The sequence below is a fragment of the Polyodon spathula genome, chromosome 27 (genome assembly GCF_017654505.1).
Source record: "Polyodon spathula isolate WHYD16114869_AA chromosome 27, ASM1765450v1, whole genome shotgun sequence".
Classification (NCBI taxonomy): domain Eukaryota; kingdom Metazoa; phylum Chordata; class Actinopteri; order Acipenseriformes; family Polyodontidae; genus Polyodon; species Polyodon spathula.
Window position 1 is genome coordinate 1,707,844 of NC_054560.1, and position 27,419 is coordinate 1,735,262.

At 40.7% G+C, this 27,419-nt stretch overlaps 1 protein-coding gene across 1 annotated transcript; it reads left to right on the forward strand.

The window, feature by feature from the left end:
• Window positions 1-1,635: 1,635 nt before the first annotated feature.
• LOC121301546 (cartilage oligomeric matrix protein) lies at window positions 1,636-26,663 on the forward strand. The gene is made up of 19 exons (XM_041231033.1): window positions 1,636-1,791; window positions 7,875-7,948; window positions 9,095-9,146; window positions 10,546-10,715; window positions 11,460-11,597; window positions 12,609-12,686; window positions 13,384-13,536; window positions 14,152-14,256; window positions 15,860-15,967; window positions 18,257-18,416; window positions 20,058-20,176; window positions 21,152-21,204; window positions 21,322-21,515; window positions 22,249-22,427; window positions 22,926-22,974; window positions 23,192-23,388; window positions 24,057-24,229; window positions 24,413-24,552; window positions 26,408-26,663. Exons 1-19 carry the CDS (start codon window positions 1,713-1,715, stop codon window positions 26,464-26,466), a joined length of 2,280 nt encoding a protein of 759 aa, XP_041086967.1. The 5' UTR covers window positions 1,636-1,712; the 3' UTR covers window positions 26,467-26,663.
• Window positions 26,664-27,419: the final 756 nt, after the last annotated feature.

The window sequence follows — 27,419 nt, forward strand, 5'->3', positions numbered from 1 at the left end:
TTGAGAATACCAGATTGGTGAAACCTACAGGATGTTGGTCCTCAGCTAAGATTGGCAGCTTGTCTTGAAGTGGATTGGGAGCTGTCTAGTATGACCTCCCCTGGTGGATTGGGAACTGTATGGCATGACTCGCCCTGGTGGATTGGGAGCTGAATGGCATGACTCCCCCAGGTGGATTGGGAGCTGAATGGCATGACTCGCCCCTTTACCAGGCCCTGAGATCCAGGAACTTCATGCAGGGGGTTTCTCCATTCTACAAAACCTGTTGATTTCAAGTAACTTTAGACTTGACTTCAAACTACACTTTAAGACTCTTTTTAGGAGCATTTGAGTGAACTGGAGCAGTTTGGCTTTGAATGGAAGGATTTGTTCATAAAGGAAATCATACACATCCCAGGAACATTTAGTAACACAGTAGGAAAAAATGAAAAATGCAGGCAGTATTAAATACAAAACTATGAACTGAACCCCATTCAGACAGTAATATAAATAAGCTATTAGGAGGAACGTAGAACACAGCCTGCACTCACAGCAATACACTTGAGACTCGCGAGAGAAGATCATGTGAGACTTGCTCTTATTAGATATGCTAATGTCATTCTGAAACACATTCCCATTATATTTTATCACGAGGGATAGCCGTTTACAAGTGTGCAGAACCAAAGTGGTAATAAAGGTCAAAGAGAATGCTTTGCAATGATTAATCCTATAGCAGTTTCCCACAATCATGTTCAATTTCACACTAAAATAAATGTCTACTGTTGTTTTCCCCTCATTATTAAGAGAAAAGTCTTGATGTGTCAGACAATAGCAGCATCTTTATTTCAACCAGCCTGTTACAATGCACTGTCATCAGGGAAGCATGCACGGGTGTTGAAGGTGAAATTGATCATTAGATCCTTCTCACTGTCTTACCTTTAGTATCACACTGATGATGCAAAAAGCTCTTGTGTGGGACTATTAAAATGACCTTGCAATGGACTTTAGCAGATATTGCTTTGAACCTTTCTGAGCACAATCATTTTACAAATACATTTGGGTTCACTTTGTCAACTCCTTTTAAGATTTTAAAGACTTCAATCCTGTCCCTCCTAATTAGTTTTTGTTATAGACTGAATTGATTCATTGGCGCCATTCTTCAGAGGGATTAGTTATTAAGAGTTGCTCTTGGTGAGCTCTCTCCAGGGCCACAATGTGCCGCTGGTGCTGTGAAGATCAGAACTGAGCTCTAGGTGTGGTCTCACCAGTGCGTTACACAACCTCATCATAACTGCTATTCGATTTATACACTTGTGACTATGTGCCCCAGCATGCTGTTTCCTTTAAGTCCAAACTGCCTGGTTGCTGACAGATATTTCTAGCAGAGATGCTTGTCCAAGATTGATTCGATTCTCACAAGGGGTCAGGCCAGTAATGATGTCAGACAGACACCCCCCTCCCCCCCACCACACACACACACACACACACACACACACACACACACACACACACACACACACACACAACACACACATAAAGGGTAGCTTCTATAAAGTTTTTGGTTTCTGAATGAACACAGAACATGTGGAAAACTGCAGTTTTGTGAGGAGAGGAAGCTTGGAGGCTTGCAGAGTCATTATTTTCTTTTGGCACAGAGATTGCAGAGCAAGGAGGGAAGCTTGAGCTGTTTGGAGAACATTATTTTCTTTTTTGTTTCTGAAGGAACACAGAACATGTTTAAACTCCTGTTTTTGATGATGGCTCTCGATGTTGGGGGCCAGTTGGTTTCAGGTCAATTGTCAGCATCCAAAGGTAGGGTTCTTGTTCTCTGAAAGCTAATCAGCGCTATATTTTTATATTTGTATATTTTTATATTTTTGGCACTTGTATTTTAGCTATTCCTCAGCAGAATGTTTTTCTGAAAACTGTCTGTGTTTACATGACCTGGACTACATAATCTAATAGCAATATTGAAATATTTCTTTTCTGAAAATTGTATTTCCATGAATTTAAAAATAGGATTTTGTGACTGCTGCATCAACTAGGTTTTTGTTTGTAAGCATTTTCTTTAAAAAATTTTTTTAATAATTTACTTTTCATTTCTAAAACATAAAATGAAAAACAATAGTCTTAAATTAATGACTTCTTACAACTGTATCAAAGTTATCACTTATAAAAGTACAAAAAAAAACAACACAGTAATTATGCAGTTTTACCAAGCTTTTTTCTGTTATACTATACTATAGTTTACAATGATGTGCCATGCTTTTTAGTATGCCTTACCATACCTCTCTGGGCTGTGTAATGCTTACCTATGCTTTACCATGCTTGTACATATAAATGTATAGTAATGGCACCCGAATTCCAATAGAATGTTTAGCTGTTCCATTGGAATTCATGCTATCACCCCCTCTTCATTTTGATCACTTAAAAGGCTTGATTCAGGTATGTTTATTTCTTAAAGAAAAAACAAGTTCATATGTCCAGCAGCATTGCAGGTGTTTGGGTGAATTGAATCTTTTTAACAGTGAAATGCTGCTGTTTTGTATAGGGAGTAACTGTTTGGTAGCTTGTAGTAAATTCATCTGATCTTTTCGTTTTGTTTTTTTACAATCTACAGTAGCACCAAAATATCTAGGCAGCTGCTATGAGTTTCAGTATGTTAATTAATTATGTAATGTGTTATTTAATACTGGACACAAGTCAATTTCAGAGTGGTGAGGGTTTGGAATAGCTTATCAAGCTAAATTGTGATGCTGCAGTTTTGGGATCAGTTGTGGTCTCTCTTGTTCCTGTGTTGTAACAATGATTGGATTACCAGAATTACAAGAAATGAATGTTCTTTGTGCACAGATTTATTTTTCTCTGTCGGATTGTAGCAGACAATATTTAATAGAGAATGAATCTTCCATTCCCAAATACTGGACCCCACTGACACATTCCAATAGAAATAATTAGGATGTTTATTAAAAAGTTGCCATTGAATAATACAGAATCTGAGCTAATATTATAGAAACTTTTGTTAGTGTGTCTGATTATTTTTTTTTAAATTGATTTTCATTTTACAATTTTATGTTCAGACGTAATATTTGCCATAATCTTTCCAAGCCTGTATTTTGTATTTGCAAAATGTTACAGTGGCTCACAAAAGTATTCCCCCCCCCCCCCCCCCCCCCCCGAACTTTTACACATTTTATTGTGTTACAACATGGAATCAAAATGGATTTAATTAAGAGTTTTTGCCACTGATCAACACAAGAAAGTCCATAATGTCAAAGTGAAAAATAAAATCTACAAATTGTTCTAAATTAATTACAAACACAAAACAGAAAATAACTGATTGCATTCACCCCCTTGAGTCAATATTTGGCAGAGGCACCTTTGGTAGCAATTACAGCCATGAGTCTATTTGGATAAGTCTCTGCCAGCTTTGCACATCTGGACACTACAATTTTTGCCCATTCTTCTTTGCAAAATTGCTCAAGCTCCTTCAAGTTGGATGGGGACCTTTGGTGAACAGCAACTTTCAACACTTTCCACATATTCTCAATTGGATTGAGATCTGGACTTTGACTGGGCCACTCCAGGACATTGACCTTTTTGTTTTTAAGCCACTGCTGTATGGTTTTGGCTGTATGCTTGGTGTCATTGCCCTGCTGGAATCTTCTCCAAAGTCCCAGGTCTCTTGCAGACTTCAGCAGATTTTCCTCCAGGATTTCTCTGTACTTTGCTGCATTCATTTTGCCCTCTATCTTCATGAAGCTTGACAGGCCCTGACACAGAGAAGCATCCCCATAGCTTGATGCTGCCACCACCATGCTTCACGGTAGGGGTGGTGTTCTCAGGATGATGTGCGGTGTTAGGCTTGCGCCAAATATAACGCTTAGCGTTGAGGCCAAAAAGCTCTATTTTGGTCTCATCAGACCATAGAATCTTATTCTACTTGGTCTCAGAATCTCCCACATGCCTTCGGACAAACTCTAGCCAACTTTTGATGTGAGTTTTTTCAACAATGGCTTTCTTTCTGCCACTCTCCCATAAAGGCCAGTTTTGTGAAGCACCAGGGCTATTGTTGCTGTATGCATTGTCTCCCAGCACAGCCATGGAAAACTGTAACTCCTTTAGAGTTGCCATAGGCCTCTTGGTGGCCTCCCTGACTAGTGCCCTTCTCGCCCGGATACTCAGTTTTTGAGGACAGCCTTTTTCTAGACAGATTCACGGTTGTGCCAAATTCTCTCCACTTCTTTATAATGGACTTTACTGTGTTCTGGGGGATATTCGGTGCCTTGGAAATGTTCTTATAGCCTACCCCTGATTGGTGCTTTTGAAGAACCTTATTCCGGATTTGCTTTGAATGTTCCTTCATCTTCAATGTAGTTTTTGTTAGGAAATTTACTAACCAACTGTGGGACCTCCCAGAGACCAGTGTATTTAACCTGAAATCATGTGAAACACCTTAATTGCACACAGATGTACTCCATTCAGCTAATTATGTGACTTCTAAAGACAGCTGGTTGCACCAGAGCTTATCTATGTGTGTCATAGCAAAGGGGGTGAATACTTATGCAATCAATTATTTTCTGTTTTATATTTGCAATTAATTTAGAACAATTTGTAGATTTAATTTTTCACTTTGACATTATGGACTTTCTTGTGTTGATCAGTGGCAAAAACTCCTAATTAAATCCATTTTGATTCCATGTTGTAACACAATAAAATGTGGAAAAGTCCAAGGGGGGGTGAATACTTTTGCGATCCACTGTATATACATTTGTCTCTTAATCTAAATATATTTCATAGTTCATCTGACAATATCAATACTTAAATGACCTTGATAATGTACCTCTTTTCACAAAAGATTATAATTAAACAATGATGCTCACCCTTTATTTTATGGGACACTGTTTTAGTTCTTGTATATTCCAAACCGCACTGTGAGATCACAGGATGCGGGGCTTCTTGTTATTCCTAGGGTCAACAAAAGCAACACAGGAGGGAGGGCTTTTTCTTGTAGAGCTCCGAAAGTATGGAATGCTTTGCCTTCGTTTGTCAGGGAAGCTGGGATCATTACAGTTTTCAAGTCAAGACTAAAAACACACTTTTATAAAATGGCTTTCTTATCTTAGTGGGTTTTAATGTAATTTTAAAATTGCTGCTTTTGTATTAATGTGCATACTGTTATTCTGTCATTTAAATAGTCTGATTGCGGCAGTTGTATGTGTGACATGCTATAGAAATGCATTGTGGTTTGTTCTTTTTTTCTGCTATGTACTCTACAGTGCTTTGTGATGCTTTTGTATAAAAAGCTCTATATAAATGCAGTAAATAAATAAATAAATAAATAACATAATTTATAAATGACTGAATCAAATGTAAACCAATGCATAACTGATAACTGAAGATAAAAAAACCTGTCTGTCCCAGCACTAATATGAACTATAACACAAAATGAACACTATTTGTTAATGTTATTAAGCTAGTTGTTAACAGTTTATAAAAAAACAAAAAAAGTGCCTTAAAATTAGTGCCCAGAAATGCAGAGGGACCTCATATTATCCACTTTAACAATACTAATTAAGCCATGCTATTTACTATGGGGGGCAGACAGGGGTAAAAGGAATGAGCTGCCCCCAGTCGTTCTATAGCCGTTCATCTGTCCCAAAGGATTCAGGTTACAAACCTGTTCTACAGATGAGTTCTGACTAGTGAGCCCCTGTTGAAAATCACTCTGTAAATATATTCTCAGTGTTTAAAAGGAAAACAGAAGGTTTTTGAATGGAAACACCACACATCCTAATGTGAGGACACCCAGGGGGTATTCAGCTCACCTGGGGGTAGAGGAAGGCAGCATGTCAGGAGGAAGCTACAGTGTACGTGCTGGAGGGGAAACAGAGTGTCTTGGAGACATCAGTACAGAATCTCCTTGAGAGTTTTGAGACAACGAGGGCTCAGTATATCACTGGCAAACACTGAGAGTTAGTGCTGAGACAACGAGGGCTCAGTATATCACTGGCAAACACTGAGAGTTAGTGCTGAGACAACGAGGGCTCAGTATATCACTGGCAAACACTGAGAGTTAGTGCTGAGACAACGAGGGCTCAGTATATCACTGGCAAACACTGAGAGTTAGTGCTGAGACAACGAGGGCTCAGTATATCACTGGCAAACACTGAGAGTTAGTGCTGAGACAACGAGGGCTCAGTATATCACTGGCAAACACTGAGAGTTAGTGCTGAGACAACGAGGGCTCAGTATATCACTGGCAAACACTGAGAGTTAGTGATGAGACAACGAGGGCTCAGTATATCACTGGCAAACACTGAGAGTTAGTGCTGCCAGTATTTCCAATTCTGATGACCATGGCACACATCATGACAGACTGACAAACAGATACACCCCTGCAAGCTGACACTCCCAATAATACATGCGAAATTAAGTTCCTTCGTAATTTAATACATGCTTTTCCAGATACATGCAAACATGTAAGTGTGACACACAGATGAAAACATGTAGAGACAGACAGAAACGCCAACGCCACAGCAAGAGCTCCATCATTTGTATTGGTTCCAAGCAGAACAAACAGCACGTAGAAAATTCAGACCATTTCCAGAGCTTTTAAACCAGTTAAAGGACACTTGGGAAGTTGAGAATTATACCTACAGGTAATGGCCAGAAATGAAACATTATTATTGTCTATTGCATTTTTCTATGTGCATCTAACTCTAAATAGACACAACTGGGGTAAACTTGGCTCCAACTCTTTTATTCATATTGTTAATAGTTCCTACTGCAATAAAAATTGGGCATCAAGATGAATACATATCACATCTTTATGTGGATGGTCCATTTATGCTAACTTGGCCGTTTTCGAACATATTCATTTTTAAACATTTATTACAAACCTTGCAACCTTACGATACAACCCATCAAGTTTTTTGGGACATCATTTAAAGAGGTTCGAACACGACTTTCAATTCTTACCTCTTATTAACATCAGCAACATGGTCTTTGGGACCCAACAGGAAGCTGGTTTGGAAGCGGTACTAACAATGATATATGGGACGTTTGTAACACATTCTACAGACCTCCAGTGATTACTGTAACATCTGTGGGTGTGCTCTGTTATGGGGTTAGCCTCTCAACCAAGCTGACATGAAATGGACACTTTAGAACATCTGCAGTTCTAGCCAAAAGTTTTTCACCACCCTACAGAATGAACTAATTTTGTATCATAAAGTCAAATGAAACCTGCTGAATAATGTTATGTTAACATATTGAATTACATACTGCTTCGTAGTTTTCCATATACTTGCATCTAACATGAAACAATTTACTACTATTATGGCTTGAGTTAGACTTTTGCAGAACCCCGCTACTTACTCTTAAGGCTCCTTTTGTGGTGTGGTTGAAGCACAGCTGTGTGGCACGTTGCGCAGTGCAGCAGGTATGGCTTTAATGCAATGCACAGCACCAACTCAGTCTCACTGGAGTGAGAAAACACTCACTAGGGCTAAAATTAGGAACAATACTTGAAAATTCAACAACTGACTTCCCTTCCCCGCAATCAACCTTAACCTTGACTATTCCAGCAAATAATCTGATAAAAACCATGTTGAATCATATGAACATACATAAAGCAATAGGATCTGAAACAAGTGAGGCATGACACAGTGAAGAAAAGAAGATGTTATAAAGTATGCCTTTAAATTCCATTTGATCTGTGTGTGAGTAGATACAAGGAACCAAGCTGTGCTTTTATATAGAAGCAAGAAGACCAGGACACCAAAATCATCCTTCAGCTGAACTTGAACCCAGTCCTTTGAACCCAGACGTGGAACTCTGGTTAACTGTAACATTTCACATTTAAACACTTTTTTTTTTTCTTCCAAAAACAGAAGGGCAAATTGTCAGTCAGATACAGGAGACCAATCAAGCTCTGTCTGAAATCAAAGAACTCTTAAAGCAACAGGTAAGCAAAGGAATACAGTGCTTACAATACAACTAAGGTCCCAGCTAAGCACTTGAATGGGTTGGTTTTCTCAGGGTCTATAAGAGGAGGAAAGTTGTCTACAAGTGAAAGCCAAAAATTAAATATTTCCTGTGGGAGTCGTTTCACCTTTAGTGGAAGTACCATATGGTATATCTGCAGAATTTACCTTGTTTGTTGCATTAGTCTTATTTTTTCCATGTTAATCCAATCCTATGTAGACTCAAATTATTTATTCATTTTTGCATCCATTGTTTAAATTGAGCACTCTCTTTGAACAATATAATCTTTGAATCTTCATCTCATAATGATAAATACCATGCAGGAGACTGCAGTTGTTTGAGCACGTGGCAGGAGGCACATTACATTGTGTAAAGATACTCTATGGTAGTTCCATTAAAGAAGAAAGCTTCCATAGTAAATATTTCATCATGGACCATCTTGTAGACCCTTGATCCACAAGCTAGAGGCTTGCTTTCCTCACGGTATATGCTTGCATGTGTGGTAGAAAGGTAACCCTCTCTGGAATGTCATTGGACCTCCTCATTTTGCAATATGGATTTTTTTTTTTTTAGTAATTATGAATGGCCATTATTAGCGAACCGGCAACCCCACGCACTGCAAGTGAGTGTCTTAATCCTATACAAAATAATCAAGCTTGTTTGCGTTCCTGGTTTTAGAGCATTTAACCTCATCTCATGTCACCAACAGGGGACATAATCTGTAATGTTTCTGAAATTAAATAAATAAATAAATCAATGACTATGGGAGCTTTGAAATCATATTCAATCAGGTCATGTTAGCTGGCCAATCAGAGCTGACAGTATTATTTGAAAAGTGATTTGCTTTTGTAATTCATTGTTAATGTGTTGCACCATACAATAGAATTCTGTCTCCCCATGACAGCCAAGAATGAAATATTTACTATGGAAGTTGTTTCACCCATAGAAGAGGATAGTTTCAGAAATTGATTTATTTATTACTTGGGGATCAGTCACATGCAGGCCCATGTGTGAATTTCTCTCATTTTCATTTCCTGCTGTGCAGCCTCTACACACAGAATGCACACTGCATGTTACCGGTATGGGTTTTTTTTGTTGAATTGTGTTTTTTATTGTGTTTTATCAGATAAAGGAGATTATTTTTCTGAAGAACACGGTCATGGAGTGTGAAGCATGCGGTGAGTCAAGCTATTGAAACGAGATGGTTACAGGCTAACCTAACTATCTGAACTTGGAACCTGTCCTGTTGTGTACAAAGTACTGGTTTTCAAGTTGCATGCAATGCTAGCTTCACTTAGTGTTCTAACTGTAAATAATAAGCCAAATCAAAATAGTAAGACGTATTATCTGGTCCATATCACTACAGTCCATCCCAGCGACGCGAATCAGATAGGAAGCAAAGCATTTACAAACATCTCTTTCATAAAACAAAGACAGATAAAGAAAAACAGGTCTCCCATGCGTGGTGGCAACATGATATTTTAAGAAAACGGAGGTAAACCCAATCTCCATTTTGGGTGCCAAGCCCATATAGCCTAACGGTAAAACCACACATTTCACTGACTTGTTGTAAAAGACTACACCGTACTGATGACAACCGTCACATGCCGTAGATACTGGACGTACCTTGGAACCCGGGGGGGGTGACACGCTATGCAAATTAGTTAAATAGTACATAGGATCACAGGTAACACATAATTGAGGAGAAAGGGTAATTACACGTTGGGGAAGGGAGGGTAAGGGGGGGTTATAAATGTGAGAAGAGACCGGGGCAAGGGGCCACTGGGTGGCAGTGGTTTGGGGATGAGAGCCGATGGTCACTGTGAGAGAGGGGACGCTCTCCTGTTGTGACCCCCCCTGCTTTTAAAGTGCTAGAGCAGATATCCTTTGGGCTATGTAACAATAAACTTCCTGAGGATGCATGCATTAATTCAGTCAGCCAGTCTTTCTTTTCTTTGCTGCTAATCACATCAGTGTGATCGGTTACTTGTCACAATAGCAACATGAGAAAAAAAACCTCATGTCCTTTTTTTTCTTTTGTTATGATAAATGATTTACTGTTTACTCATCTGCACATTGAACAAAAAAACCCTTTTTTTAAAAGTTATTTGCTATAAGGGACATGTATAGTTGTACCCTGATAATACGTGGTTAATTGCATGTTGACATGCTGCATTCATTGTAGCAAATACTTCTCAGTAATGCATTATGTTATAGCCCACTAAAATAAAATGCTTTTTGTTTTTACCTCAAAGGTGCCCATCCCAGATCGTTACTTGCTGTTACTGGACTTCTGCTCTGCTGGAAGATGCATTGTTACTTAATTCTTCTTTTCGTAGCCTATTGCTATATAACCTCTGAGCACTGGTTTCTTGGCTTGGCAAAAAGGTGCACCCCATTTATAAAGCGAGGTCCTGGTGCGGTCCCATCACCTGGGTTATAAAGTGAGGTCCAGGTGGGGGTCCCGTTACCTGGGTTATAAAATGAGGTCCAGGTGAGGGTCCCGTTACCTGGGTTATAAAGCGAGGTCCAGGCGATAACAATGCTCTCACTGGTTCTGGCATTTGTTTCCTGCAGGGATTCGGAATGACCGGGTCGCCCCCACAAAGCCAACCCCCCGACAGACCTGTGTGCCGAGCCCGTGCCACCCTGGCGTGCCGTGCGTGGAGACGGCTGCAGGGTTTAAGTGTGCCGCCTGTCCCAACGGCATGCTGGGAAACGGAACACACTGCACTGATATTGATGAGGTAAAGAGTCTACCATTACCACAGGGGTGGAAATAAAGCAGTCTGGTTTATTATAGATTTTACTGTGAACTGCGACAGCCAAATGTATATATATATATATTTAATGAAATGTTTCTTCTTCAGGTTAAAGTAGATATAAAAAACAGGGGTTATTATTTATATTTGCATAATATGTTTTATCTCCAACAAGCTTCAAAGTACATTTTCATATTTGTTTTACTATTTTACTGTAAAGGCACAGATATCTATGTCTATGGCAACTGAACTCCTACAGGGCACAATACAAATACACCAAGAGAATGCAGTTTGAATCTCTTTACAATCCTTTAAATAACAAGGAACATCATTGGAACTTTTCCAATGAGCACGGTGGCAGCAGCTCCAACATGCTGGCTCAGCGCACGCCCGCAGGAGAAGGAGCTTGGTGTTGTAATAGACCCCTCACTGTCAGTGGGAAAGCAATCAAACACTTACAGCTAAAAGTGTAGAACACAAATCAAGAGGTTATGATGAGGCTGTACAATAAACTAGTGAAATCACACTTAGAGTACTGTGTTCAATTCCAGACTAATCCCAGGGCTTAAAGTATTCAGCTATGAAGATGAAATAACTGAATCTATTTAGCCTCGATCAAAGAAGAATAAAGGAGGGAATATTTTTTAATTCTTAAAAGGCATTGACAGCCCATAATGTTTTTTTTAAGTTTTTGTACTCTTCTGGTCTAAGTAGTTTCCCTCTCCCCAGTGCACTATGAGCCCCTGTCACCCCGCTGTGCGCTGCATTAACACGGCTCCCGGATTCCGCTGTGGCCCTTGCCCTGCTGGATACTTGGGGCCCACCTTGGAAGGAGTTGGCCTGTCCTTCGCAAGAGCAAACAAGCAGGTAGCCATTTATAGAACAATAGAAATATTGGAAATAGTCACAATAAATCACTTTGATAGTAACATACACTGCCTGGCCACTTTATTAGGGGCATGCTCTCCTGGAATATCCTGGGCCCCTAGATTACTGTGGAGGGCTGAAGGAATGCTGTAGTAAAGCAATGCTGTGGATCAAGGCTGAAGGAATGCTGTAGTAAAGCAATGCTGTGGATCAAGGCTGAACGAATGCTGTAGTAAAGCAATGCTGTGGATCAAGACTGAAGGAATGCTGTAGTAAAGCAATGCTGTGGATCAAGGCTGAACGAATGCTGTAGTAAAGCAATGCTGTGGATCAAGACTGAAGGAATGCTGTAGTAAAGCAATGCTGTGGATCAAGACTGAAGGAATGCTGTAGTAAAGCAATGCTGTGGATCAAGGCTGAAGGAATGCTGTAGTAAAGCAATGCTGTGGATCAAGACTGAAGGAATGCTGTAGTAAAGCAACGCTGTGGATCAAGACTGAAGGAATGCTGTAGTAAAGCAATGCTGTGGATCAAGTCCACCCAGCCATGCTGCACTTGCACCCTGATGACAGAGTCACCACTGCATTGTGTATCAGCTGCAGTGAAGCCCAGCAGCTGCATGCTTGTGACAGAGTCACCACTGCATTGTGTATCAGCTGCAGTGAAGCCCAGCAGCTGCATTGTGTATCAACTGCATTGTGTATCAACTGCAGGTGATTTATGGTTTGACCTGGAAGCCCAGTGAATAGAGCATTGCAGTAGTCAAGCCGGGAAGACACAAGCATGGATTCGTTGTCATGTCAAGGCTGTGGTCAGGGTAAACTGCCCAACCCAATATTAGGTACATATCCTAATAAAGGTGCCAGGAAGTGTATTTATTTTGAGATGACTAAGGGATGTATTTTGGAAACACCTATATTTATATATGGTTGTCAAAGATGTGAAAATTTGTGAATAAAAAAAAGCATAAGTAGCCATATTAATGCTTGTGTGACTTTATTTCCTGTGCAGGTTTGCAGTGATGTGGATGAATGTGAGAACGGACACAATGGGGGCTGTGTTGCCAATTCTATCTGCTTCAACTCACAGGTACAAGTAATAAAGGGAACCATTCGGGTCAGTGCCTGGTTAAAATATACTGATTAGAAGTAGTATTGTTATTTCATTTGAAGGGCTGTCCCTCCCTCTGAGCTAGTAAAGGGTTAAGATAGTATGTTGTGTGTAAGGTGTCTGAGAGATGTCACCTTGTGAATCTCTTATACAAAAAAAAAACGCCCTGCACTTGACATATTAACTTACTATACATCACAAAACAAAGGTATTCCCTAGAACCATTAGATAGATGAAGTTGTGTATTTAATGTCATGCACTATGTTCTATGTAGGGAGTGACAGTTATACACAGGAGGAGATGCACTGTGATTTGTTGATTGCTCGTATGTGATTTGTAACTAACTCACATACAAGCACTTAAAATGCAGAATGGAGGGTGAAATTGTCTCCACCTCTTCACTGGCTATGTTTCTGTCAATAACCAGCCAGCTGCTTCCCCTATTGACTGACAAGCTGTCAGCCAGTTAAATGCTTTAACCTAGAATACACTGCTGAGGTGAAATGACCCAGGAAGTGCTAGTAAAAATACATTGAAATTGATATTTCCTGTGATTCTGAAGGATTCTGCACGTAGTTATATGTAACCTTTATGAAGGCATTCTGAATCCTACATTGTGTCTAATTCAAATAAAGCATTCCCCACCTGTCTGTTTGTGTCTCTGTGTTCTGCGCAGGGATCTTTTAGTTGCGGCCCCTGCAAATCAGGATATATTGGAGACCAGAGACAAGGCTGTCGGGCAAAGCAGGGCTGTATGAATGGACAGGCCAGCCCCTGCCACAGGAACGCACAGTGCATCACTCAGAGAGACGGAGCGGTCACCTGCACTGTGAGGATAGCACAAATATTACTGAGCACTGGGTCGCATTCGTAAACATTCAGCAGACACATCTGTACTTAGGAACTCTGTCATGTGATTGAAATCTCTTTGCAACTTTATCACTTCAGTTTGGGATTTGTAGGTACTACAGATAAAAGAAGCATTTCTTGTGCTGTAGGTCATGTGGTCTGATTGAGGGAGATACTCTACAGTGCAGAACAGGACGAGGAAACAACAACAGCTTTTAATTCCAGAGTTGTATGTAAAATGCTACTTGCTATTAGGGCCAGTCAAGAGTTTAATAGGGGAGGGTCTTACTGCTGAAGGGACTGAGAATGACTTACCATAGGATTCTGATTATTAAACAAAAATGCACCCAGTTCATTACATTATGTTGCATTCAAGTTATCAGAGATTTTGTAAAAATAATCTAGTTTACAGCATGTGAGTCTGATTGAGAGGTTATTGAACAGATGCTTTATATGTTTGAGTCTGCAGCTATTGGCTTTAATACTGAATACAGGAGCGGCCTTAATATTGAAGGTGACTCACATGGCGTATTAATAAAGATATTGCACGGGTGACTGTATAATAACACCCTCTTATTGAATGGTTTCTCCGCAGTGTGGTGTTGGATGGGCAGGGAATGGCTTCATGTGTGGAGAAGACACTGACATTGATGGATTCCCTGATGAGAAGCTGTCGTGTCCGGAGACATTCTGTCAGAAGGTAGTGTCTTCAAGACATTGAAAACGTTTGCCATTGACTGTATTACGTTTCTTTTAGTATTTATATATGTATACAGTGTGTCTGTGTTAGTGTGTGCAGTGATGATACAGCACTGTATCCTGTTGTCTGTGTTAGTGTGTGCAGTGACAGTAGAGCACTGGATCCTGTTGTATGCAGTGTGTCTGTGTTAGTGTGTGCAGTGACAGTACAGCACTGGATCCTGTTGTATGCAGTGTGTCTGTGTTAGTGTGTGCAGTGACAGTAGAGCACTGGATCCTGTTGTATGCAGTGTGTCTGTGTTAGTGTGTGCAGTGATGATACAGCACTGGATCCTGTTGTATGCAGTGTGTCTGTGTTAGTGTGTGCAGTGATAATACAGCACTGGATCCTGTTGTATGCAGTGTGTCTGTGTTAGTGTGTGCAGTGATGATACAGCACTGGATCCTGTTGTATGCAGTGTGTCTGTGTTAGTGTGTGCAGTGACAGTAGAGCACTGGATCCTGTTGTATGCAGTGTGTCTGTGTTAGTGTGTGCAGTGATGATACAGCACTGGATCCTGTTGTATGCAGTGTGTCTGTGTTAGTGTGTGCAGTGATGGTAGAGCACTGGATCCTGTTGTATGCAGTGTGTCTGTGTTAGTGTGTGCAGTGATGATACAGCACTGGATCCTGTTGTATGCAGTGTGTCTGTGTTAGTGTGTGCAGTGATGATACAGCACTGGATCCTGTTGTATGCAGTGTGTCTGTGTTAGTGTGTGCAGTGATGATACAGCACTGGATCCTGTTGTATGCAGTGTGTCTGTGTTAGTGTGTGCAGTGATGATACAGCACTGGATCCTTTTGTATGCAGTGTGTCTGTGTTAGTGTGTGCAGTGATGATACAGCACTGGATCCTGTTGTATGCAGTGTGTCTGTGTTAGTGTGTGCAGTGATGATACAGCACTGGATCCTGTTGTATGCAGTGTGTCTGTGTTAGTGTGTGCAGTGATGATACAGCACTGGATCCTGTTGTATGCAGTGTGTCTGTGTTAGTGTGTGCAGTGATGATACAGCACTAGATCCTGTTGTATGCAGTGTGTCTGTGTTAGTGTGTGCAGTGATAATACAGCACTGGATCCTGTTGTATGCAGTGTGTCGGTATTAGTGTGTGCAGTGATGGTAGAGCACTGGATCCAGTTGTATGCAGTGATAATACAGCACTGGATCCTTTTGTATGCAGTGTGTCTGTGTTAGTGTGTGCAGTGATAATACAGCACTGGATCCTTTTGTATGCAGTGTGTCTGTGTTAGCGTGTGCAGTGATAGTAGAGCACTGGATCCTGTTGTATGCAGTGTGTCTGTGTTAGTGTGTGCAGTGATGATACAGCACTAGATCCTGTTGTATGCAGTGTGTCTGTGTTAGTGTGTGCAGTGATAATACAGCACTGGATCCTGTGGTATGCAGTGTGTCGGTGTTAGTGTGTGCAGTGACAGTAGAGCACTTGATCTTGTTGTATGCAGTGTGTCTGTGTTAGTGTGTGCAGTGACAGTAGAGCACTTGATCTTGTTGTATGCAGTGTGTCTGTGTTAGAGTGTGCAGTGACGGTACATTTGGTTGTCTTTCAGGATAACTGCCTGACCGTGCCGAACTCAGGCCAGGAGGATGCGGACAGTGATGGGATTGGAGATGCCTGTGATGAGGATGCTGATGGAGACGGGATATTGAACACGGAGGTCAGTTCATCTCACCACAGTGCTGCTGTGGACATCACTGCCGTGGCATGTACAGACTTCATGAAACAGAAATGCAGAGTTGGAAAAGAGGTCGTCCAGACTAGTGTAATATGTACAAGTCAAAAAACTTCTCTAAATCCTTAAGAGGTTTAAAAAAAACACTTTTTTACTAAACGCATAATTGTTGTTTTTTTGTTTTGATGGTAATATAAATATGTACCGGAAAGTAAAATAAAGAGAAGGAGCCTAGTTTTATTTTACTGCCCCTTACCTGGTGTGCAGTCATTCCAAGTGGTTCTTACTGCAATGATTCAAACACTGTGCTCTTCGGGTCTAGCTGCCTGCCAGCCACACATATATATATAGCCCAGGCTAGATCAGCCAGTGTCTTTCTGCCATGCTGCTTTGTTTGCAGTCAATACACTGCAGTGCACTAGATTGTGCTGTACTGATAAGAAGACACTTTGCTGATCTAGCCTTCATTGCATTATTTATGACAGGCAACTAGAGCAGCTCTGGACTCAACACAGATTTATATAAAAAATAAGCAATATTTGTGGAATATCTAATGCAAGAAGAATCACTTCTGATTAATTTCAAACATCATAAAGTTAAAAAACAATGAAAAAAATGTAATTTGAAGCTAGTAGCAGTACATTGAGAAAGCTACTGTAGTGTATTGATTAAACTATAAGAAAACAATAACCTGCACAGTCATAGAACCAGAAAGAGTGAGCAGTGGCGATGAGGCTGCTGCACACAATTGATACATCCCCTGCTGTTCCAATGCTAATGATAGGATACGTCCCTTGCAGTTCCAATGCTAATGATAGGATACGTCCCCTGCAGTTCCAATGCTAATGATAGGATACGTCCCCTGCAGTTCCAATGCTAATGATAGGATACGTCCCCTGCAGTTCCAATGCTAATAACAGGACACGTCCCCTGCAGTTCCAATGCTAATGATAGGATACGTCCCCTGCAGTTCCAATGCTAATGATAGGATACGTCCCCTGCATTTCCAATGCTAATGATAGGATACGTCCCCTGCAGTTCCAGTGCTAATGATAGGATACGTCCCCTGCAGTTCCAATGCTAATGACAGGATACGTCCCCTGCAGTTCCAATGCTAATGATAGGATACGTCCCCTGCAGTTCCAATGCTAACAACAGGATACGTCCCCTGCAGTTCCAATGCTAATGATAGGATACGTCCCCTGCAGTTCCAATGCTAATGATAGGATACGTCCCCTGCAGTTCCAATGCTAATGACAGGATACGTCCCCTGCAGTTCCAATGCTAACAACAGGATACGTCCCCTGCAGTTCCAATGCTAATGATAGGATACGTCCCCTGCAGTTCCAATGCTAATGATAGGATACGTCCCCTGCAGTTCCAATGCTAATGATAGGATACGTCCCCTGCAGTTCCAATGCTAATGATAGGATACGTCCCCTGCATTTCCTGCAAGTGCTAATGATAGGATACGTCCCCTGCATTTCCAGTGCTAATGATAGGATACGTCCCCTGCAGTTCCAATGCTAATGATAGGACGTCCCCTGCAGTTCCAATGCTAATGATAGGATACGTCCCCTGCAGTTCCAATGCTAATGATAGGATACGTCCCCTGCAGTTCCAATGCTAATGATAGGATACGTCCCCTGCAGTTCCAATGCTAATGATAGGATACGTCCCCTGCAGTTCCAATGCTAATGATAGGATACGTCCCCTGCAGTTCCAATGCTAATGATAGGATACGTCCCCTGCAGTTCCAATGCTAATGATAGGATACGTCCCCTGCAGTTCCAATGCTAGTGACAGGATACGTCCCTTGCAGTTCCAATGCTAATGATAGGACACGTCCCCTGCAGTTCCAATGCTAATGACAGGATACGTCCCCTGCAGTTCCAGTGCTAATAATAGGATATGTCCCTTGCAGTTCCAATGCTAATGATAGGATACGTCCCCTGCATTTCCAATGCTAATGATAGGATACGTCCCCTGCAGTTCCAATGCTAATGATAGGATACGTCCCCTGCAGTTCCAGTGCTAATGATAGGATACGTCCCCTGCAGTGTTCCAATGCTAATGATAGGATACGTCCCCTGCACGTCCCCTGTTCCAATGCTAATAATAGGATATGTCCCTTGCAGTTCCAATGCTAATGATAGGATACGTCCCCTGCAGTTCCAGTGCTAATAATAGGATACGTCCCCTGCAGTTCCAGTGCTAATAATAGGATATGTCCCTTGCAGTTCCAGTGCTAATGATAGGATACGTGTCATGCAGGATAACTGTGTGCTGGTCCCCAATGTGAACCAGAGGAACGTGGATCAGGACGACTTTGGCGACGCCTGCGATAACTGCCGACTCATTAACAACAACGACCAGCAGGATACTGACAGGGACAGCAAGGGGGACGCCTGCGATGATGACATAGACGGGGATGGTATGCCATTATAAAACTTAGCAGAAGATGGAAGGAATGCGTGATTCATGGAATTGAGGTGGAGCAGCAGAGAAAGTAGAAGAGTAGAAGATGATGGGCAAGAGAAACTAAGAGCGGTGTTGAGGAAGAAGCTATTAAAACTAAATTAAAAGTCAGATTACCACGTGTAAACTGGCGCTCCTGTATGACAGTGTGTAAGGGCTGCATGTAGAATAGTGGTGCACAGTAGTCAGGAGAGCTAACATAGCTGTTAATAGTCGCAGTCCACAAATCTTGCTCATGAAAAAGACGCTTCCAGAGAAAAAGTGTGACGGGAGTTCACCGTCTCTATAAAACAAATCAAAAGAAATACAAATCACTCTTAAATACATTTAAAAAATAAATAAACTTATCATGAAAAACTAAACACACAAAATGAAGTTGCAAAAAGGAATGTATCTTTCCCACAGCTGTTTTCATGAATGTAACCTTTATAATTCTTATTCCATTACTTTCAATATCAATAACAGAGCACACACTACAAAAGTAATAAATTATTAAAACAGTCAATGCAAAAACTCTCTCATTCCAAACACTGGTTGATTACACATCACGTGTTGACACTGGAGCCCCATCCTCGGTCTGCTTCGGCCCAGGGCTAGACTCAGATATGTTGCCTGGCTGTAGTTTCAAGATGCACAATGTAAACGGGGCATTCAGGGCTCTTCAAGGGTCAGATATAGGGTCCACAGTGGAAACGGGGCATTCAGGGCTCTTCAAGGGTCAGATACAGGGTCCACAGTGGAAATGGGGCATTCATTATGAACCCCCAAAAATCACACCCGCACTCTTGTGTGATGCTTCCTGTATCCCAGTTTGAAACTGGTCTTTTCATTTGACAGGTCCGTTTCTGAAACAGTAGTTTGAAGATTATTCTTATGTTAAAACATTTCTGTGATGTCACCTTTGGTCTTCTGATTGATTGATTGATTCTATGAACTAAAAGTGGCTGTCAACAAAACCACAGAACACTTCAATAGAAAAGCAAACACCATTTTTTTTACTCAACAATCATTTCAACAATGAGTTCATTATAGTATCATGCATTTCAAACGTAACACTTTGCATACAGGCTTGTCATTTCACATTTCATTTCCACTGTTCAAACAAGCTTACAGCCCACTTATTTTGCATGAGTACTTCTCCAAAACCGATTGCTGGCAATGATAGGTCTTCACCTGTTTTAGGTTTGGCAGAACAATCAATAACGTTACTCCCTTCCTGGTTCACATGCCTTCGTTTTTGGCAGTTTTATTTTTCTAATGCCACTTTCATGTTCTACATCTAAAAAGCTACTGTCTTCATTGACAGCAAATGCTTTTGTCTATGTGAGTGGGATTTCAAACTCTGAGAAACTCATGGCAACATTCCCACAATGTAAGAGACAATCATTTTAACTGTTTGAATTACAGTAAGCATAACAAGAGAGCAAAAACCAAATCCAGTCACCAAATTAACAACATTGAATCTCATTATGGAACAAGTATGGAATAGGAAGAAGTGTATTAAGTGGCATAAACAACTGAAAGAGCTGAATTAGTAAGAAAAGAACTGTCGTTTATTCCTTCCTGAAAGCACAGATGTGTGTGCCATTTATTCCAGGAATCCGGAATGCTCTTGATAACTGTGAGAAGATTCCGAACACGGATCAGCGGGACAGAGACGGGGATGGAGTTGGGGATGCCTGTGACAGCTGCCCTGATGACAGGAATCCAGACCAGGTCGGAACTACAATATACAAACACCCATGTATATTTTATCATTTATTTAACCCTTGGAGTATACAGTGACTTGCAACCCTAGTAGCAAATACAGTGCCCTACACCAGGCAATTGTCACTTCCATATAGTGTGGATTTAAGGATGTACAGAAGACTCCCATTTTATAGCAGTTTTATCCATTCCTGGTTTTGTTATGAATTTAGTAAGACACAACTGAGCTTGTTACCTATGCACTGTGGGTAATCAAGCTTGTATTAAAACCTGCACTGGGTGAAACTGCTATGCAATAGGAGTCTTATTTCTATCCCTGTTTAGCAGAGGCAAAAGTAAATATTTCTGTATTGAAAGTTTTCTTCTAAAGAAATGGGACAAACAGGTTATTCGTGTTTGAATATTCTTTCAGAATGTAACATACATTTGAATAGAACTAAAAAAACAAAGTATAATTCATACATCTCAATGGCATCCAATAAACCCGGTAACCAAATTACTTACAAATAAAAGTGGAGAAACGCTCTTCTGTGCAGTAGAATGTGGGCCATTTATTGCAGCCCTCATTACGAATTAGTTTTCTTTTGAAAAAGTTAGTTATTAAGTCTGTTATATGAACTAATACGACCATGGTCACTTGTGCCACAAATATTTCAGCAGTGTTTGTTTGAGTATTGGAATATTCGTCCCAGCGCTATTTTGACTGATCTATTTATTTATTTTTAAATATTCGAATTACAAAACACTGATGTGTACCGATATCACAAATTTAATAAAACTGCAGTTTTCACCTTATAGTACAACATTGCTTCCCTTGAGCTGAAAATGAGACCTCTAGTGAGTAACAAAGCACTCTCACTGTTTTAACCCTCAGGGCAAGAGGTTTTCCAATGTAAGCCTTTGTATATTTCATTTTGCCTTAATCTAGTCACAGTCAGACATGCTCTGTGTGACACACTATTCCTTTCTCTTATGTTTCGAAAGCTGGACGTGGACAATGATCTTGTTGGAGACTCATGTGACACTAATAAGGACAGGTAAAAAAAGGGTCCAAACACATGCCTGCTTTATTCTTAAACACTGCATTGTGTGTCCCTGGTTTCTCAGTGAAGACGACTTCTTAAACACTGCATTGTGTGTCCCTGGTTCCTCAGTGATGGGGACGGGCACCAGGACTCTCTGGATAATTGCCCCATCGACATCAACAGCTCCCAGCTGGACACGGACCGGGACGGGCTGGGAGACGAGTGTGACGACGATGATGATGGAGACGGAATTCCAGACGAGCTTCCTCCCGGACCTGACAACTGCAGACTCATTCCGAATCCCAGGCAGGAGGATTCCGATGGTAAGAATCCATGGGCTTGATTCAACTGATATAACAGCGAAGGATCGTGCTCTTTATACTGCAGGAGCCTTCCTGCCGTTTTACATATTAAGAACATAAGAAACATAAGAAAGTTTACAAACGAGAGGAGGCCATTCGGCCCATCTTGCTCGTTTGGTTGTTAGTAGCTTATTGATCCCAAAATCTCATCAAGCAGCTTCTTGAAGGATCCCAGGGTGTCAGCTTCAACAACATTACTGGGGAGTTGATTCCAGACCCTCACAATTCTCTATGTAAAAAAGTGTCTCCTATTTTCTGTTCTGAATGCCCCTTTTTCTAAACTCCAGACTACAGACAGACAGAAATACACTGCAAACAAATCCTAACGATTTCGTAGTATTTATATCAGATGAATACACTGACCTGACTGTGTCTGTCTGCCATCAATTGAATCCACCCTAGTCTGTTGATAAAAGACCAAAATGAACCACACAGAAGTTTATAAAGAGCAGATGTGCATGTTTACTTGAGCAGCACTTAACTGAGCAAAAAACAAATGCAAGTGAAAATGCAAACACCATACTTAGCAAGTTTTGAAAAGTCCGTAATTGTTATAGGAGGGTGTGGAATCAAAATCATTTCAACTGTTAAGGTGCATTCGAAATGACAGAAACTGATATCACTGATGTGCATTGTTTTTGAGACATTGCAGCCAGACACTGGTGTGACATTGTGTTGCTCTTCTCTGATGCAGGGGACGGTGTTGGTAATATATGCGAGCATGACTTTGACAATGACACAGTTATAGACACCATTGATGTGTGTCCGGAGAATGCTGAGGTCACACTGACAGACTTCCGAGCCTATCAGACAGTGATCCTTGACCCTGAAGGAGACGCCCAGATTGATCCCCACTGGGTGGTTCTCAATCAGGTAAGACACTGAGGTACAGGAGGTTTCAGGTAGGACTGTCCTGAGACTCTGATTCTCCAAGCAATGCCCTTCAACGTGTTTTAAGACAGCAGGTGTTAGCCTTTGTGTGGACAAGGTGAGTCCAAAGAATTGATGAATTAACTAATTCTTGAAAAAGCTTTCCGTTCTATGTAGTATAATTGTGTAGTCCTCGATATGTAGTATAATTGTGTAGTCCTCGATATTCAGTAGTATAATTGTGTAGAACCCTTGATAAGCAGTAGTATAATTGTGTAGTCCTCGATATGCAGTAGTGTAATTGTGTAGTCCTCGATATGCAGTAGTGTAATTGTGTAGTCCTCAATATGCAGTAGTGTAATTGTGTAGTCCTTGATATGCAGTAGTATAATTGTGTAGTCCTTGATATGCAGTAGTATAATTGTGTAGTCCTCGATATGAAATAGTTTAAACAAATGATTTGACAGCAGTTTTCCTAAGTACGTTTTTTCAATTTTACAGGGTAGAGAAATTGTTCAAACGATGAACAGTGACCCTGGACTGGCAGTTGGTAAGCAGTCTAACCTTTTTTCCTTTTAAATGCTACAGAGTGAAAAGTGTAGTTTTACCAGATTTCGTTTTGTAATCTTGCTTTAATTCAAATCCAAATCAAATCAAATCCAATGAGCCTGTGAACAGCATGGCATTGCTAAGCAGAAGAAGGAGCCGGCGAAAGGCACAGCATTGCTAAGCAGACACAGATTTGTAACTCTGATTGTCACTCACAGGCTACACTGCCTTCAACGGGGTGGATTTTGAAGGGACGTTTCACGTAAACACAGTCACGGACGACGACTACGCCGGATTTATTTTCGGATACCAGGACAGCTCCAGTTTCTATGTGGTGATGTGGAAGCAGGTGGAGCAGATCTACTGGCAGGCTAACCCTTTCAGGGCAGTGGCTGATCCTGGGATTCAGCTCAAGGTAGACCAGGAGGGAGCAGACTGGGCTAAAACTGACATCATAAATCAATGGTCTCCAACTTCCTTGGCTTGTGGCCTCCTGTAACTTAAGGCACTCTGACCGAGGACCCCCACCCATTTAATCAGTAGAAAATGTGAGCCGTTCTCATTACCATCACCCCTATCATTGCACAATAGTACATGCAGTTAGCAGAGGCATTGGAAATGAAGTTTAGAAATGTACGAAAATGTGCATGGTGCTAACAAAATAACTCCAGTAAATCTTACCTAATATATATGTTTTTTCATAAAACTTAGACATTCTGATAAAGGTGAATTAGATTTTGTAATGGTAATTTATTTGAGCTTTAAGAGTACAATATTTATTGAACGGTCCTTGCAGATACTTCAATTCTTACGTGTTATCAGCTTCATAAGGCTGCATGAAGGGTTTAGACAACATTGAAAACATGTTTGTCATAGGAAAAGCAACACAAATGTGGTATCTATGAAGCGATGATAATGCCTGTTACAGTTAGTGAATTATTTTGTTAGCAGCGTGTACTTTAAAAGATATTTTCTCCTGTAAAAAGTTCTCTCAATTGAGTCCTAACTGAAGAAACCTCCACCCACAAAAAACGTATTTTTGAAATACAGTCTTGTCCTTACCCTGTATATTATGCGTTTCAGGCTGTGAAATCGAAGACTGGCCCTGGAGAAAACCTACGAAACTCTCTGTGGCACACCGGAAACACACCGGATCAGGTGACGCTCCTGTGGAAAGATGCTCGAAACGTGGGCTGGAAAGACAAGACGTCCTACCGCTGGTTCCTACAGCACCGGCCACAAGAGGGTTACATCAGGTACGGGCAACTTCCTGACAGATAGGCTCCATTAAGGGGGAGGAAGGCTGTTAGGAGGGTATAAGAGCCCCTCTTTCTCTGCTCCACCAGCACAGAGCGGAGGGAGGCTGTTAGGAGACAATAAGCGCTTCCCTCTAGTTTGCACTTTGGTTAAAGGTCTTGTTCATGCATGTTCATTTTCAGAGTGAGGTTTTATGAAGGCCCTCAGATGGTTGCAGACACCGGCATCATCATTGACACGACGATGCGAGGAGGCCGTTTGGGAGTCTTCTGTTTCTCACAGGAGAATATCATCTGGGCAAACCTGCGCTACCGCTGCAACGGTGAGTGTAGCCTTAACTGCGCACCGTACTAAAGCAATGAAGTTAGAACAAAATAACAACTAGGCAAGCTCCTTTCGACACTGCATGAAACTGGTGTCCAATCATAGGACAGCGTCAGGTATGATTGACACCGGTTTCATTTCCTGTGATTTTCTATCAAGTGTTCATAAAGGAAAGATTTACTATTGTACTATTGAGTGCGACCCTGTGAAATATGTTGTGGTGTTTATTTGCTTCTTAGATCCACCACTGTTGAGATGAACTGTTGAAATCACTAAAGGCAGGTTTTTTTTAAAAAAATTTTTTTATTGAAAATGGAATCAGCTAGAGAATGGAAACCACTTTCGCTTTTTGTGGCCTTTTGTTATTTTAGAGTATTAATCTTTGTTTTAATCTCTTTGTTTTTTTAATAAAGGGCATTTAAGTGTTTCTTTTACTCTGAATGAACTTCAACAGAATAATTCGCCATTTTTTTTTCCAACTATTGCTGTTCATGGACTCCTCATCCAAACTGTATAGTATCGATTTATACAGGATTTGGCATCCCAAACAAAGTGCGTGCCAAAGAGATTCCAAGTGCCAGAGTTACTGTAGTTTTCAGAGTTAATGCATATTATTGAGGATGATGACGATGGATGCATGGAATGTATTGCAGTGTGTATTCTACGATTTGTTTTTCAAATTTGTCTCGCTGTGCTACTATAGCTGAAATGTACAATAATGCATCAGAGTAACTTTTACACCTCTGCGCTGCTATAGCTGAAATTTACAATATTTACAATGACAGTTTCCCTTTCAATGTCATAAACATAATTATTTTCACAGTTTTAATTATTAATTGATAATTTTGTGTGAAATAGACTGAAATGGCACCTATACTGTCTGTACCAAAGCAAGCAGAGGATAAACATGAGTGCCTATACTGTCTGTACCAAAGCAAGCAAAGGATAAACATGAGTGCCTATACTGTCTGTAGCAAAAAGAAATGCGGACATTAATCTATAATGACGTGGGGCGCAAAAAAGGATTAGATTACAATGATCTCTGGGTAAGAGATCGGTTTGTTTCTCCTGACCCAAGCGACATGGAGCCCAGGAGTTCACTTGTGTGTGGGGTTCCTCAGACGAGGTAAGAATGTAGTGTTAAGAACCGATACCAGGGTCACTATCCATAGGAGCGTGCAATACAACAAACTCATAGAGCACTGGAGCGTGCAATACAGCAAACTCATACAGCACTGGAGCATGCAATACAACAAACTCATACAGCACTGGAGTGTGCAATACAACAAACTCATAGAGCACTGGAGCGTGCAATACAGCAAACTCATACAGCACTGGAGCGTGCAATACAGCAAACTCATACAGCACTGGAATGTGCAATACAGCAAACTCATACAGCACTGGAGCATGCAATGCAACAAACTCATACAGCACTGGAGCATGCAATACAACAAACTCATACAGCACTGGAGCATGCAATACAACAAACTCATACAGCACTGGAGCATGCAATACAACAAACTCATACAGCACTGGAGCATGCAATACAACAAACTCATACAGCACTGGAGCATGCAATACAACAAACTCATACAGCACTGGAGTGTGCAATACAACAAACTCATACAGCACTGGAGCATGCAATACATCAAACTCATACAGCACTGGAGTGTGCAATATAACAAACTCATACAGCACTGGAGCGTGCAATACAACAAACTCATACAGCACTGGAATGCACCGCTGTGCTGCTATAGCTGAAATGTATAATAATGCATTGGACCGACTTTTCCACTGCTGTGTTGCTATAGCTGGAATTTACAATGTTGGTAAATATGTTTTCTTTTTTCTAGACACTCTCCCTGAAGATTTTGACACATACAGAACTCAACAGGTCCAATTCCAGGGTTGAAGATTGGACAGACAGAACAAGGCTGACAATCCTTTAAAATCGCATTTTTAAGCAACTCACCAGTCTGTTTTTGGCAAAGTTATAAAACCATTAAAACTAAACACATTAGTATATTGCTGCTGGTTAATTTGTTGCCAATTCTACCCTGTTCACGGAACTGTTTGTATCAGATTATGTAATGAAATGTTTGTTTCTTATACTGTAATTGAAAATATATTTTGTTGTTCAATGCTATATGACAGTTTCCCATTCAATGTAATAAACATAATCCTTTTTTCACATTAATTATTAATTGATGATAGATGAAATGGTTATTAATTGATCATTTAGAGTGAAATAGACTGAAGAGGCCCAGTCATTTAGAGATTAACTAGCTTCAAACCATTGCGAATGACTCTTATTGCAATTACAGTAAAACCTGTCCAATCCAGCATCGCTTGGGACTGGAAAATTGTGCAGGATTAGACAGTGAGCTGGATTACAGAGTTAGTGTAAAAAGTCCAATACTGCACCTAAAAAAAAGGTAAAATGACAAAACTATTTGAACACTTCAGAAAATTAAAAAAAAAATGTTTACTGTACACTCACAGTATAATAAACACAATGCCTCAATGAAACTTGTTATTCACTCAAGCCTGTTTGAACCATTCCCACAGAAAGACATTCACTTGTTGCTATTGTTCCTGCACGGTGCATTCAGGTTTTCTACAGTGCATGTTCTCAGAATATCTCAAAGGGTTTGCCCTGCGAATCTGAATTTGTCACTTTGCTCTTTTTGTGTTGTTTTGGTAAACTTTTTTTGATAAAAGCTAATTTTCTGTCAAGAGCTAGCTTGTTGTGTGGAAGTTTACACATTTTATTTGCTGTTCAGCAAACTGCACAATTCAGAATGGCCCCGACGGGATGCGAGAGTCTATACTCAACATCTTCCTTTTGTGTTTTTAATATTACTT

What these genes read in the sequence shown, in the direction of transcription:
- LOC121301546 (XM_041231033.1), top strand. Translation starts at nt 1,713, where the DNA reads ATGTTTAAACTCCTGTTTTTGATGATGGCTCTCGATGTTGGGGGCCAG. An exon ending in TGTGACACTAATAAGGACAG is followed by an intron (nt 21,205 to 21,321) that starts GTAAAAAAAGGG and finishes CTGGTTCCTCAG; the next exon opens with TGATGGGGACGGGCACCAGG. An exon ending in CAGGCAGGAGGATTCCGATG is followed by an intron (nt 21,516 to 22,248) that starts GTAAGAATCCAT and finishes TCTCTGATGCAG; the next exon opens with GGGACGGTGTTGGTAATATA.